This window comes from Alternaria arbusti (genome assembly GCF_024043155.1).
Source record: "Alternaria arbusti strain BMP 1465 chromosome Unknown scaffold_3, whole genome shotgun sequence".
NCBI lineage: Eukaryota > Fungi > Ascomycota > Dothideomycetes > Pleosporales > Pleosporaceae > Alternaria > Alternaria arbusti.
Genome location: NW_026249943.1, coordinates 239,081 through 252,690, shown reverse-complemented (window position 1 = coordinate 252,690; position 13,610 = coordinate 239,081). Strand labels below are relative to the sequence as shown.

At 52.2% G+C, this 13,610-nt stretch overlaps 6 protein-coding genes across 6 annotated transcripts; 5 read left to right on the top strand and 1 right to left on the bottom strand.

The window, feature by feature from the left end:
• Nucleotides 1-109: 109 nt before the first annotated feature.
• Nucleotides 110-1,765, bottom strand: J4E86_002699 (uncharacterized protein; the record flags this gene model as incomplete). Its single annotated transcript, XM_051443257.1, has 2 exons — nt 110-1,647; nt 1,711-1,765. 2 exons carry the CDS (start codon nt 1,763-1,765, stop codon nt 110-112), a joined length of 1,593 nt encoding a protein of 530 aa, XP_051304752.1.
• Nucleotides 1,766-2,146: 381 nt separating this feature from the next.
• On the top strand, nt 2,147-2,872 carry ATP23 (Mitochondrial inner membrane protease atp23; the record flags this gene model as incomplete). Its single annotated transcript, XM_051443256.1, has 1 exon — nt 2,147-2,872. One exon carries the CDS (start codon nt 2,147-2,149, stop codon nt 2,870-2,872), a length of 726 nt encoding a protein of 241 aa, XP_051304751.1.
• Nucleotides 2,873-3,493: 621 nt separating this feature from the next.
• On the top strand, nt 3,494-4,049 carry J4E86_002697 (uncharacterized protein; the record flags this gene model as incomplete). Its single annotated transcript, XM_051443255.1, has 2 exons — nt 3,494-3,967; nt 4,017-4,049. The coding sequence occupies 2 exons, from the start codon at nt 3,494-3,496 to the stop codon at nt 4,047-4,049; spliced, it is 507 nt and encodes a 168-aa protein (XP_051304750.1).
• Nucleotides 4,050-5,760: 1,711 nt separating this feature from the next.
• J4E86_002696 (uncharacterized protein) lies at nt 5,761-7,015 on the top strand (the record flags this gene model as incomplete). The annotated part of the gene is made up of 3 exons (XM_051443254.1): nt 5,761-5,773; nt 5,826-6,551; nt 6,612-7,015. 3 exons carry the CDS (start codon nt 5,761-5,763, stop codon nt 7,013-7,015), a joined length of 1,143 nt encoding a protein of 380 aa, XP_051304749.1.
• A 1,892-nt stretch (nt 7,016-8,907) lies between these two features.
• Nucleotides 8,908-10,805, top strand: J4E86_002695 (uncharacterized protein; the record flags this gene model as incomplete). Its single annotated transcript, XM_051443253.1, has 3 exons — nt 8,908-9,019; nt 9,069-10,601; nt 10,696-10,805. The coding sequence occupies 3 exons, from the start codon at nt 8,908-8,910 to the stop codon at nt 10,803-10,805; spliced, it is 1,755 nt and encodes a 584-aa protein (XP_051304748.1).
• A 717-nt stretch (nt 10,806-11,522) lies between these two features.
• Nucleotides 11,523-13,292, top strand: J4E86_002694 (uncharacterized protein; the record flags this gene model as incomplete). The annotated part of the gene is made up of 2 exons (XM_051443252.1): nt 11,523-11,625; nt 11,677-13,292. The coding sequence occupies 2 exons, from the start codon at nt 11,523-11,525 to the stop codon at nt 13,290-13,292; spliced, it is 1,719 nt and encodes a 572-aa protein (XP_051304747.1).
• Nucleotides 13,293-13,610: the final 318 nt, after the last annotated feature.

Here is a 13,610-nt window from a genome sequence, read left to right as displayed (position 1 = left end):
CAAGGATTCCAAGCTTGACACGCAAAGCACCATCTGATATGCTGTATTAACATCGTCAAAGGACTTGCGTTGGTAAAAGAATTTTGCATCATGCCCCACCACAGCACCCTCAATGCGCCTCAACCCCCTCCCCCTTCTTCTCCCCATGCCTAAAATCAGGCGTACTAGGCCTACTCCTCTCACCCCCAAAGAACGCAATATTCTCCCTCAACGCCACATACTCACTATCTGCATAACCCAACGCCTCGCTAATCTGCGTAGAATGCAATCCTTTGATGCGTCTGATCTCCGTAGCAGAATAGTTCACCACACACCTCCCTATCTCAAACGGCGCGGGATTGTGCAGTTCGAAATTGGGCGGATGCTGCAATAGTGTCTGGGAAGAGGACATCGAGTACGATGACGAAGACGAGTGCGTGAGTGGTGTTCGGATAGGAATTGGGGCGTGGACACCGTGGGCTAGGGCGCCGGGTGTATTGGGCGGCTGGGGCGTTGGTGGTGTTTGAGTCGTCGGTTTGGGGGAGTGAGATGGGTTGGAGAGGCGTTTGACGACTACAATGCGTACGGCTTCTTGTTGGGCGAAGTGGCCGTCTACTTCTACGATTCCCACGGGGAGGAGACCCGCTTTGTCGCTTAGGGCTGCCCACGCGCCTTGGTCGATGTAGATTGTGCCGTGGGGTGCAAGACCGTGGAGAATCCAGAAGTAGCGGTCCCGGATGGGGTTGGATATGGGTAGGAAACGGGTGTGGAGGGGGACGGGCTCTTCTGGTTTGGGCGAGGAGAGGCCGGTGAGTTGTTGGTTGTCTAGTGTGGATGTGGATGTTGAGAGGTCGTGGTTGGAGTCTTGAGATGCTGCTTGTGCAAGTGGTGCGCCTTCGTCTTGGAAGTTGGTGACGGAGTTTCGACTTGACATCCGCGACTTTCTTTGCTTCTCGGCGTGCGCGATGATGCCGGAGATGTTGCCTGGTTTACTGCTCTTTGTGATGACTGTTGTGACACCTGCACTCGTTGCTAGTCTTGCGGCCACGATCTTTGTGCTCATACCGCCTGTTCCCAGTGAACTGCCTGCTGAACTGACGTCTGCTGCCAGCTCCGCAATGTCTTCTACGACAGGTATGGACTTGGCATCTGGATTTGTACGAGGATTCTTGTCATACAGGCAATCCACATCCGTCATGAGGAAGAGATAATCCGCCTGGACCATGGCCGATGTAATGGCGCTCAGCGTATCGTTGTCACCAAACTTGATCTCAGTAACCGCCAAAGTATCGTTCTCATTCACAATCGGAATGACACCCATGCTCAGCAGCTCAATAAATGTGTTCTGCGCATTCTGATACTGCGTCCGGTCCGCAATATCATTACGTGTCAACAGGATCTGAGCAATCGGCTGCTCCAAATGGCCAAACAGCTGGTCCCATAGAGACATCAGTCTACTCTGTCCGATAGCAGCGAGCGCTTGAACTTGTGGGAGGTGTTTTGGACGACGTGGAAGGTTCATGCGCCGTAGACCGACACCAATGGCGCCCGAAGACACGATTACGACGCGGTGGCCGGCGGCGCGCAGACTGCATGCTGTCTCGACGATGAGGGAGAGGATGGAGAGGAGGGGTTGGTGGGTTTTCTCGTCGACTATGGATGAGGTTCCTGGGTATGTTGGTTAGGTGCTCTCTTCTTGTCGATGTGGCATATGTACGGTTGTGTATTTACCGAGTTTTATTACCACGGTGAGCTGGCCGGGCTGCTTGCGCATGTGGACGGCCATTGCGACGGGGGAGTGACGAGGGGCTTAAGGTGACGATGGCTACAATCTTGGACAGAAGGAGACGGTGAGATATGTACAACACGTCGTGTACTATATGAACACGCAGCTCGTGTGTTGTCGCGCAATGGATGACTGTAAGCTGCCCAAGTTTCCTCGCAAGCGATCTTCGGCTTCCCTTGTACGCGGTGACGTCTTCCCTCCGATTGGCTCCCCGCGCTACCAGCTGCATCTCCATCTCCACCTAAACTTTTCGCGACGGCTGACGGGAATCAGGAACATGCCACGCCCTACACCAAACATCTATACGCCACGCGACACCTGCGCGCCCAACACTTGATCACCCCGTAATCAAACTCGAACGTCACTCCACGCCCTATCACGATGGCAAACCCCGAGACAGCGCCTGACGGCGCATCCCTTTCCGCAATGGCCCAACCGCCGCCCCAAAAAATCGACCCCGTATACTACACATGGAGCAGCACCTTCAACATAATGCTCGGCCGCATGACAGGCTCCCGCGACATCGAACTAGAAAAAGGCTACTTCAACGAAATGGACAAGATAAAAGCCGACTCGATATGCAAGCGCTGCGAGTCCAACAAGGAATACCTCTTGAAATACAGTCCCATCATACGCTTCATGTCGGACGAAGTGTACAAACTAGGCGGCGACCTGAACAAAGACAATATACTCTGTCGCATGTGCTCAAACGAGCAATCCGGCGGTTTCTCCCTCGACCACGGCATCCTGCTCTGCGCAAACAAGTTCCGGAATCGCGGGCATCAGGAAGATACCATGGCGCATGAGATGGTTCACGCGTGGGACCATCTAAAGTTTAAAGTCGAACCTGAGAACCTGCGCCACCAGGCTTGTCTAGAGATTCGCGCATCTACACTCAGCGGCGAATGCCGTTTCTCGAGAGAGTTCTTCACGAGGAATCAATGGAATATCATGGAACAATTACAGTCTTGTGTTAGGAGGAGGGCGACGCTGAGTATGATGGCGAGGCCGGGCATAAAGGATCAAGAGCATGCTGGGAAAGTAGTGAATGAGGTGTGGGAGAGTTGTTTCCGGGATACCAGGCCGTTTGACGAGGTTTATCGATGATCGTGAGAGGAAGGAGATGTGGTTGGTCGGTTCGTTTGAACACACATGATCTTGATCATCGTACGTTGCTGTGTTGATGGATCATCTCATTTTGATCTATTAATACGGCAACGTACGATGATCAAGATCATGTGTCGTTTGAACATGTGACTGAAGCGGTGGGTTGTTGGTGTATTATTACTATTGTGTTTGCATAGCGATGGCGTTTCAGAGAAAGATTTCAGAGGGGGCAGTGTTGCGCACATCTCCTCTCTGTTCGGTTTAAGAGTAAAACTCTTGATTACTCACATCATTCCTCAGTCCACGTCATTTTCAAGTTTTGGAGGGTGGTGTTTTGGCCCCCAACCTTTGAAATTACGGATTAAGCCATGGCGTGCATCGCCCGAATCGCGGGGCTGCAGGGCGTATTTTCCGCCCTTGATTTTCGCTGCGCCGCAACAACAATAGGCGGCTAGCACAACACTGCCCATATAGTCAGGGCGCCTTGAAACCCACCGACATCATGGACGCCTATATACAACGTGTAGATATTTCGCGATGCGCATCCCTCTTCCATCTAGTCTCGTTGCTTCAACACACCGTCTATCACATCCAAACTCAAGTCTTTCTAAATCTATCATAATGCTACCACACACCCTTCTATACACCCTCTTCATCGCAACATCCTCAGCAGCATTCATCCCCCCACCCCGCATCCCCAACCCACCAAAACCCCAAATCATCGAACCCATCGCACCCGCACCAGCAGCACCCAACCCATACAGGCCAGCCGACCGACCAGACTCTGAAGCGACACCAGGCTTTGACGCACCTGAAATGACTGGAGGCTTCCAAGCACCTAAACCGACTGGAGGCTTTGAAGTGCCTGATGTGCCCCTACCTGATGACGATACCGCTTCGAAAGTCGCGTCTAGGCCGTATGGAAATCCAGCGAAGACTTTGTCGCCCGCACAGGTGGCGGCTTCTCTTGCTGCTTCGAAGTCAACTATGACTCAACCAACTGCGACTCCTACGACAGGAATGACGGTGCCGGCTTCGACTGGTGGTGCGGCGAGGATCGAGGATGTGGGGATGGGTATGAGTTTGGTCGGCTTGGTAAGTTTCCTTGTAGTGATTTCTAAGATTGGTAGCTGATTGCGAATAGGTTGTTGTACCGTTAGCGGCAGTCATCCTCTGAGCTTTGCGATATTGATGAACAAAAATACCATGCCGGTGCTCAGGTCTGCTGGAGCTACTCCGGTTCATGCTCGAGCGAAATCGACAAATTCGCGTTCGATCGGATCTTCGCGTCCGCCTGTCCTCATGTCCCTCGGGATCCAGAGATGCTGGGGTCATGCTGATCCCAAATCTCTCTGGAAACGAACCTGGAGGTATCAAAAACAAGCGCGATGCGAATCATGAGCTATGTCGATGGAGCGGGTGAATCTCCACACTTCCATCGACGTGGGAGAGGAAGCTTCGAAGGATATTTGACGAAAAGTCAGGTGTAAGGAGGTGATGCGTCTCTGAGCCCGTTCGGTGAGACCAAGAAGCTTTGATCGCCAGAAGGGGATAGCCATTGCCATTTTGCAAAGAGACGTTCAGATGTGTACTGGCGTCCATGTGTAAATGAAGTGACTTTCGCTCACCACTATGGGTATTCAATTCAATGACCTCCCAGCTTCTCCAAAAGTCCAAAATGTGGTTTGGCACAATGTGGTTTGACATCTATCATGTTGTGTCGTTTGCTTGGCTTGCCATCTTTTTGCGCGATCGCCTTCGGAAGAGATCATCATGAGTTACATGTGCGCCGTGGACTTCGGTCCGAGGATTGCGAAATGATGTGAAGATACACCTATGTGACCTTTGCGCGGCGCTGGATTTCGTGGGACTGATCGCAGCCATGGAGCTTGACTCTGAAGACGTAGATGACTAAACATCTGTTTCAACCTGGTGTTCTTACCTCTTCGGCGTGGAAGTCTTCCTCATGTCGATGTGAGGCGGCGCGGTATTCATAGAATCTCTTTCAACACCCCTTTCCGTTTTTCGCTGTTCAAATACTAAATCTGGAGATGATGTGAGCGGTGTGTTCATGTGAGGGCTCACTGGGCCTAGAAGATGAGGAGCTACAAGGTTGGGCACGTATCGATCTATGTGCCAAGCCGCTAGTCACCTAGCCCTTTCCCTGATCACTTTTCAACGCGCATGCTTGCTCTAGCAGCTCAGCCGTCATTGCAGGTACAACCCAATATTTGTTTGTATACCGGCGCTTCTTCGTGTTCGAAGATGCAATCATCTTAACACTCTTCGTTGGTTGCGCGTAAGCTCGTGGATTAGTATAGCATCCGCAGATGCCGTTGACCTCCATCATTTCCGTGATCACTCATCCCGTCATCTACGCTTCCAAGTAGCCGCGCCGTTGGACGGAACCCATTTTTTCCGCACAGTCGCTCCGCATTTGCACTACGGCCATGGTGGCATTCCGGATGAATGTTTCACGTTGTACATCTGCAATAATCGGCCAAACAGAACACGATTTAGACCTTTTGCCACTGACCGGCCAGCCGTACCCCCTGTTCTTCCGAGCCGTTCCCCATGATAGCACGCTTCCGGATGCCGATTTGTGGGTCAAATGCCTCTTTTCGCATAGCACTGCTGTCAAGCATCGTCTGGACTTGGCTTTGGTGCTTGAAGTGCTTGTGCTTTGGGGTCGGAAATGACGAGGCTGCAGTTTTTCTACCACTACAGCGGCCGAGCGCAAGATTATGTGGCGACTAGTCGGTAATATGCAGGTGGCTCTTCAACAGATTATCTGGGGACCCCAAGGCCCTGCATACGTTTATATAGCGTCGTCGATATCCCGTATACTCATCTTCACCTAACGCTCACGTCAGATTCAAACCTTCAGCATGCGATTCCACGGTACTAATAGCACTTTGCAGCTTAGACCATTTCTGTACTGACGAACTTACAGCTGCATCATCATTGGCTCTTGCCACTGCGGGAACTGTATCTGCCGTACCTTCACCTTCTGCAACTGGGACCGATGCCTGCTACGTGACGAAGTACGCCGATATCCCGGCTGCAGTCGCAGCTTGTACTTGCATAACCCTTGATGGCATCACCGTCCCTGGAAACTCAAGCATCGATCTTTCGAAGCTGAAGACTGGAACCAAGGTCACATTCAAAGGAAGAACCTTCTGGGAGTACGCCGATGCGAACTATGCCTTCATCAAGGTGGCAGGTACCAATGTTGAGATCACTGCCGAAGAAGACGCAGTACTTGATGGCAATGGTCAGGCTTGGTGGGATGGCCTTGGTAGCAACGGAGGCGTTACCAAGCCAAACCACTTCATTGAGGTGAAGGTGCTTGGAAAGAGTTCAGTACACGACATCTACATCAAGAACTATCCGGTGCACTGCTTCAGTATCAGCAACAGCGCTGGTCTAGATGTCCACCACATTACGCTGGACAACAGCGACGGATACGCGCCCAACAACCGCTCCAACGGCCTTCCTGCAGCACACAACAGCGATGGATTTGGTCTGAGTAGCACCAATCACACCAAGGTCCGCGACAGTGTCGTTATCAACCAGGATGATTGCGTAGCTGTCACCAGTGGAGATAACATCCACGTCAGCAACATGTACTGCAACGGCAGCCACGGTCTCTCCATCGGATCTGTGGGTGGAAAGTCAAGTATGCCATCCCACCATCCGTCCATACAGTAATCATGCCTTACTAACCACATCTATTCAGACAACAACGTAACAAACATCTCATTCACAAACTCCGTGGTTCTTAACGCCGAGAACGGAGCCCGCATCAAGTCGAATTCCAACACCACCGGTTTCATTTCCAACATCCACTACGAGAACATTCGCGTTGAAAACATCTCCATCTACGGAATCGACATCCAGCAAGATTACCTAAACGGCGGGCCAACTGGCAACCCCACGAACGGTGTCATCATCCAAAACATCACCATGAAGAACATCTTTGGCACGGCAACAGAGGAAGGAAAGAACTACTATATCCTTTGCGGTGAAGGAAGCTGTAGCGACATCAAGATCGACAACGTTCGTATCACTGGCGGCGGAGAAGAGAGTTCATGCAATTTCAAGACGGAGGGCAACTTTGACTGCGATGGACACTTTGTATGAGCTGGCTATCTCTGTACTTCCATATTTCATTCGCAGAGTGCGGAAACCATGCCGCGTGTCAACAGAATTGAATAGTCGTTCCAACTACCGCGCGCTTTGAAGGTTTCACAGACAATCCCTAGCAATATCGTTTGCAGTTTCTGAGGACCAGAGTTCAAGCGATAAGTAGTAGTATGTGGGCCGGATGGATGGGGCCCCAGAGCGATGTAACACCAATGTTGTCAGAGTTGAACTACGCCGTACGTTCGGGTCATGGTGCTTCTTAACGTGCCTGCGCAAGTACCGTGTGAACTGCGCGCACGCGCCACGTGACGTAGAATTCAACGTTGACCGGGCGTCGCGCCAACCACCTCGCGCCGCATCCAAGGTTCAACCGCTCCTGACTCTCACCCAAACTTTGCTCGTCGTTTTGAGCAAACCGTTCGCGGTCTGGACGTCCTCGAGAGTGCCGCGGCGGTTCGGGTCCCGAACGACGCCGTCGCTTTCCAGGGACACGCCATTGTGGATACGCGCTCACGACGACATGGAAGAGGCGCGATGGAGTTAATTACAGTACGTCTTCGTGATTAACGCTCCGTCCGAATTCACATACCAAGCAACCAAACGCTCTAGCTAAGGCTGTTATCTCGAACTACTGCAATTTATCCGGCCAATTCCTGCCCGTTATGGCAGAGTCCCGTCTCCTTACATTACCCTACACTAGTCGATATTTCCTTGGATCGCGCGTGGTTACGCGATGACCTCGAGCTACAAGGGCATCCTCAGCGATGACGGACTGCAGTGCGGCAGCCCAATTGTTACAATCACAGTCCCAAAGCGTTCATTCGCTGCTATCGTTTATGCATGGGGTACGTGCTCCTGCCGTCAGCACTCCATTCTGTCAGCCACCGCGTCTCAAGTAAGTCGTCGTGGGAAGGGCATTCGAGTGCTGATTGACGTGTGCGCGCTGTGAGGGAGTCCTTCCTCAATGTACAATGGCCGCCGTGCTACCTCGTCCAACGCCCGACCGGCTGTCGAGCTGCGATAGCTGCGTCTGCGTTAAGCGAAGGCGTGATGCCGAAGTTCGGCGTGCAGGAATGAATCCTGTCAGGTCCCACCAAAAATGTCACTCATCACGGCACCAGCACACTTCGAGAAGTTACCAGCGGTGCGTCATCCAGGTACCGCGCGCTGCATGCCCCTTACAGGGCCTAGTGTTCGGATGGATTCGTTGCGGATGGCCTGTTGCGTTTCTGCGATAGGTGCGTGTTGCTGCACACCATGTCTGTGCGAATCATCGCCTCGCGCAGCCACCTTGTCCGGCCACGTCTCGACCCGGCTCGAAAACTGCCTTCAGACGGCGCTGAAAGAGACTTGAGCAGTCGATGCGCACACTATCTCTTTCATTCTCGTCGCTTGCCCTCGTGCTCTCCCAGCCCCTACTACGGTTCCTTGCGGCCACCTCAAACACGCTACATATTGGCATGCCTGTCGTAGCCTCAGCCTTGCCCCAGCTTTGAGGCCAAACCAGGGCAGGGGTCATGTCGATGTTGCGCACGAGCGCCCCCGCGAGCAGCCCTCAATTAGCTTCTTCTACAATCCTTCCATACGCCTTCTAGAAGCGTGCCATTTCCGCATCCCCCGCTGCACCTTTGCGTGAGGTGATCCCACTTGTATATCAACTGTCGCACCAACAGCAGCTGATGCCTGCTCGGATACACGATTATCCACTCCTTGGCCCCTAGTCTTACCGCGACACCTGGATACCCTTCCCCACCCTCTTTTGCACCTCCGCCTGTCGTTCGTTCTAGTTTTCAGTCGTTTGGGTTGTCGCAAGGTCTTCATGGTCGGCATGTTGGAGTAGTCTTCTGTTGCGCGATTTGAACTGAGCATACGGCTCTCCCCTCGCCACAATGGAGGACAACCTAGACATACCGGAGGAGTCTATGCGACACATTGAGGCCCTGCTGGCGAGGCATCCTCCACACTTGATCCAGAGAATGTTTTCTCAAGCGATAGATTCGCGTACGTTCCTCGGTGTATTGTTTTGTGTGTACATGCTCACCAAGTCTAGGCCGCAACTCTACAGCCTCGTCATTCATGTCTACCAGCACCGCGAGTTCATCTACAACATCCTCGTCGGGGTCATCATGGCGGTCTCGGCTTTCTATGGCATCGACATTCTCTTCATCTACAGGGAGCAGCGATACGCGAAGTTCCATTGCTTCCTCTTCGTCATCGCGCTCCAGGATGAGAAGGGCGGAGCCGCGTTCCTACCCAGCTGGTCTTGATCCGACACGTCCGGTGCCGGCTTCCATGCCTGTGGTGGACACTGAGAGTCCACTCGACCTCAAGATTGAACCGAGCTACACACCGACAGACGACATTAGTGTTGCTTCCCCATCGCTGAACCCGGATGATGACAAGTCACAGAGTCAGTCAGGCGAGCCATTCATGTTCTGTACGTATTGTGCCGAACAGAAGAGCCAGAAGACGTTCAAAGCAAAGTCTGACTGGAAGAAACACGAGATGAGGATGCACGAGACTGGAGAAGACTGGCCTTGTGTCGTCAACGGTTGCAACCGCATTTTCGACCGACAGAAAGATTTCATCAAGCATCATCAACGCTACCATGCCGGTCGACCCCTGCCGTCACTTACAGACATTGGCATCACGTTGTTGCCGCGAAGAGTGTTTGGTTGCGGGTTCGACAAGTGTAAAGAAGTCAGCATCGGTTGGGATGAGCGATGCGACCACGTCGCGAAGCACATGAAGAATGGCGCGACGATGGACCAGTGGAAATACTCTAATGTGATCAGGAACCTAATACGACAGGAAGCTCTCCACGACACATGGAAAGAGCTTATCGGTTGCCTGGACGAGAGATTGCGAGAGAGTCGGTCGCAGATTAGTTGGTGTCCCGACAACTCGCGAATCCTCCGACAGAAGCTCCAGTGCTGTGACCTTCGACCGAGTCGGGAAGAGGTTTTGATTACCGCCTTGAGTCTACGCGCTGATATACCCCTGGACCCTGTGCATCAGCAGCTACCCACCGGCTTCGTAACTCCCTCGAGAGACTCCGTGCCTCATGTTGAGAAGCTGTCGCGCGAGCAGCGAATGCATATACTCATCGGAAACTCGAACCCTCATCACTCACGAGCGCGCCTCGCGAGTATCAACGCAGCTTTGCTGCGCATCAGTAGTTCGTTGGCGCACGTACCTGACTATGATTGCGGCTCGTCTCCATTTGTGGAGCCGCAGACGCCTGGTGCGCCCGCAGTGGATACGGCCAGCCGCCGTATCAGTTATATGGACGTGGACCCTGGAGATTACCTGGACGTAGCGCAACCGGCTATTCCTGATCTCCCACCGGCTATGACGACATCCACAATGCATACACCCCATGCACACCCCACGCCAGTCATGGATCACGAGCAGCATACGCAGTTGTACCAACAGGAGTACATGGACCAAGTCAAGGTTACACCCAACCCACTGGAATCACTGTATCCCAACTACTTCGGTGCTGCTCCCCAGTTCGAAGAGTCGCAGTACTACGACCGCCCGTCGTTCGGTCAAATGATATCGAAGCCGCTCCACAAGATAGGTAGTCGGATAAGCAGCTCAAGAGGCAGCTCTTCGAATCAGAGACCATCATCCCAGATGAGTCAAGCTTCGTCAGAGATGCTTCCTGACTACAGTGTTGCCGCAATGGGCATGCGTCACCCTCATCAGCATCAGCAGCCCCAGCATCACATCCCACAGCACCATCAGCATTCTCAACATCCTCAACACCCTCAACATCACCTGATGCCTCAGCAGCATCAACCCTACCGCGACACTACATCGCAAATGCATGACCACATACACATGTACACCACACAAAGCTGAAGAGCTCACGTGCAACGAAGTCTTCATGTCCCAGTACTTTCATCAACGCCCCCTTTAGTCTTTTCAAGCGAGCATTTAGAGTTTTATTCGTTACCTCATTTTTTTCTTTGATACCCCGTGCTTTCGAGCACATCTGATAGACTTGTACTATAAAGCATATTCATAGTATAGAGATGTTATTCGTGTGACGTCACTCAGTCTCTCGTCCTGCGCTTCATGCGATTGCGTGGTGAACATGCTTTGTGTTTGTTGCTGAGTGACTATCCGCCGTCCACGATCTATTGTTGATGAGAGTGTGGCTGCGCTTGGCATCGTCCGCGTGTAGTCATCCCGTTCGCATGTACCCAACGGTGTTGTTCACCGTGAGACACAACGTCGGCAAGCTCTTGTCTCAGCCTATACCCAATCACCACAGCGTTCACATATACCAACGGGACTATCGTCCCTTCCTTTTTCTTTCGTTCTAAGTGGACTTGATTCATGCGCTCAGCCGCGCATGTTTGCTCTTTCCTCGTTCACCTCGCTTATCAACGCCACTGCCTGTTACAGCCACCTTGGCAAGACCCTCACTTACCTCCTCCTACTTTCACACCCTCTCTCCACACTGCACCACTCTGACTTGCTTCAAGCTACTAACATGCAGCTACTCGATCTGCCACCGGAGCTCTTCGAGAGGGTTGTCGCCGCCTTTGCGCGTGCAGCGCCCTTCCATGAGCTAATCCGACTGCGCGCCGTGTCCCGTACACATTGATGTTCGTGACAGTTATGGACGGTGAAGCTAATTGGGACAGGTACATTTGCCGGCGACATCGACAATGAACTTCTTGCGAACACGTCTGTTGCGGACTTCCATAATCGGTACCATCAACGCCAGCCGATCCCTGTTAGCCTTGATATTCATAACCCTCTACCTCCTCTGCATCAGCTATACGTTATATCGCGTTATAACAAGGATGATGATACCGACTCGATGGGTACGCTCCCATCTGACATTAAGGGCTACCTTTTGAGCAACATCGAAACCTATCTGCTCAATCACATCGGAGATACAGATATCATAGCCTCTGGACTGCCGAGTTTCATACACAAGGTCACGAATAAGCTCATGGAGTTCGCTACAGCAGGCACTGATCGTTCTGTTCTACGACAGGACTATTCGAAGGCACTTATCCATGGTTTAGTCCTTACGAACGAAGTTGCCCCACGGACTATGTTCGAAATAAAACCATTGCCGTTGGACTCCGTCTTTACATCAATCTTCAGACCCGGTTCGCGCAGCATAGCGGAAAGGGAACGGGACCATCTCAACTCCTCACAAGAGAACGTCAATGACATGCTGGCAGCAGCAGCTACAGTAGGGAGTCTCGCAGCTGTTCGTCACTACATTTCGCAATCTGCTGAGGTTATTGATTGGTTCCCCAAATACTTTGCTGGCTTTGGTAACCCTTTAACCGCAGCAGCCTGCAGTGGAAATGTCGAAGTTCTTGAGTGTCTGCTCATAGTAGTCAACAATGAGCTCACGAAGCGGCGTTTCGCTCGGATACAGCAGGGTCGTACCACCTGTTGCGGTCCACTCACAGAGACTATCACTTCCGCAATAAGATTCGCAGTTCGGACCGGAACACTGAGGGCCGTTGTCACACTGTTTAATTTCTTGCCAAGATGCCGCGTTGAGATACCAGCGCATATGAAGTCCCGGTCACACTACCTTGCCGATGCCATGAGGTGGGGACATATGGACTTGTTCATATGGCTCATGGACCGATGGAATCCTCTAATCGCCGATCTGCCCTATTGGAATGCCCTGACTGCAGGCTTACGCCTTGCGATCAAATATGGTCATATCAACATTGTGCGATACGTCTTCGACAAAGGTTTGGTAAATCCAGATGATGCGGACGTCAACACTGTGCTCATCGCTGCCACACACGGTCATCGCGCTATCATACAACTGGCGCTTGACCGAGGCGTTCAGCTTACGATGCAGGACCTCATCGCGGTGCTGAATGGATCACTTCCCTTGCTCATCACCCAATATCTTTTGCTTCACAACGTTCCACTCACGTCTGTGACCAACGAGGAAGATGGAAGGTCCATCACTACTTCCATCGTTCCTATAGTCGAAGCGCTCTGTCGAGAATCTATCCACATTCCTTTCGGCGATTACAACGAGGTTCGGGGCAAGGAAAAGGTGCTGGCGCTCATACTCTTGACGAGCGAGATGAGACGACAAATTCCAGAGCTGACGTTGGACAACTGTGTCGAGCTCAAGAAGGTGTTCGATAGGCTGGTCAGGGAGTGTCTGGGCTTGCCAAGGGGGTCAATTCCGTATCTTAAGATGGTTGAAGAGCTGCACAGCTGGATGGAGTGGGGAGACGGACGAGAATGGGCAAATTGTGAAGTCTAGCGCAGAAGCATACGAAAGACGCACCCCAGACAAGGAAAAACCTGAACAGGTTTGCAGACTACACTATTTCAGGACATGCAAATTGGAAGGCTCGGCGACAATGAAGGCTCCAGAGTATTCGGTATTTTCCTTGTATGAAGTGGGTATACTGGGGAGCCTGAGAGGGAAGTGGACCGTTCTAAAACGTACAATCATATTCCTTCAGTGGGGTGACAGAGGCAGTTAATAAGTGTGGCACCTCCGAGTTACATTCGTACTAACTGTCTTGGTTCGTGACACTTCACTGACCCCTGCTGGCTAAGATATCTGCAAGTAACG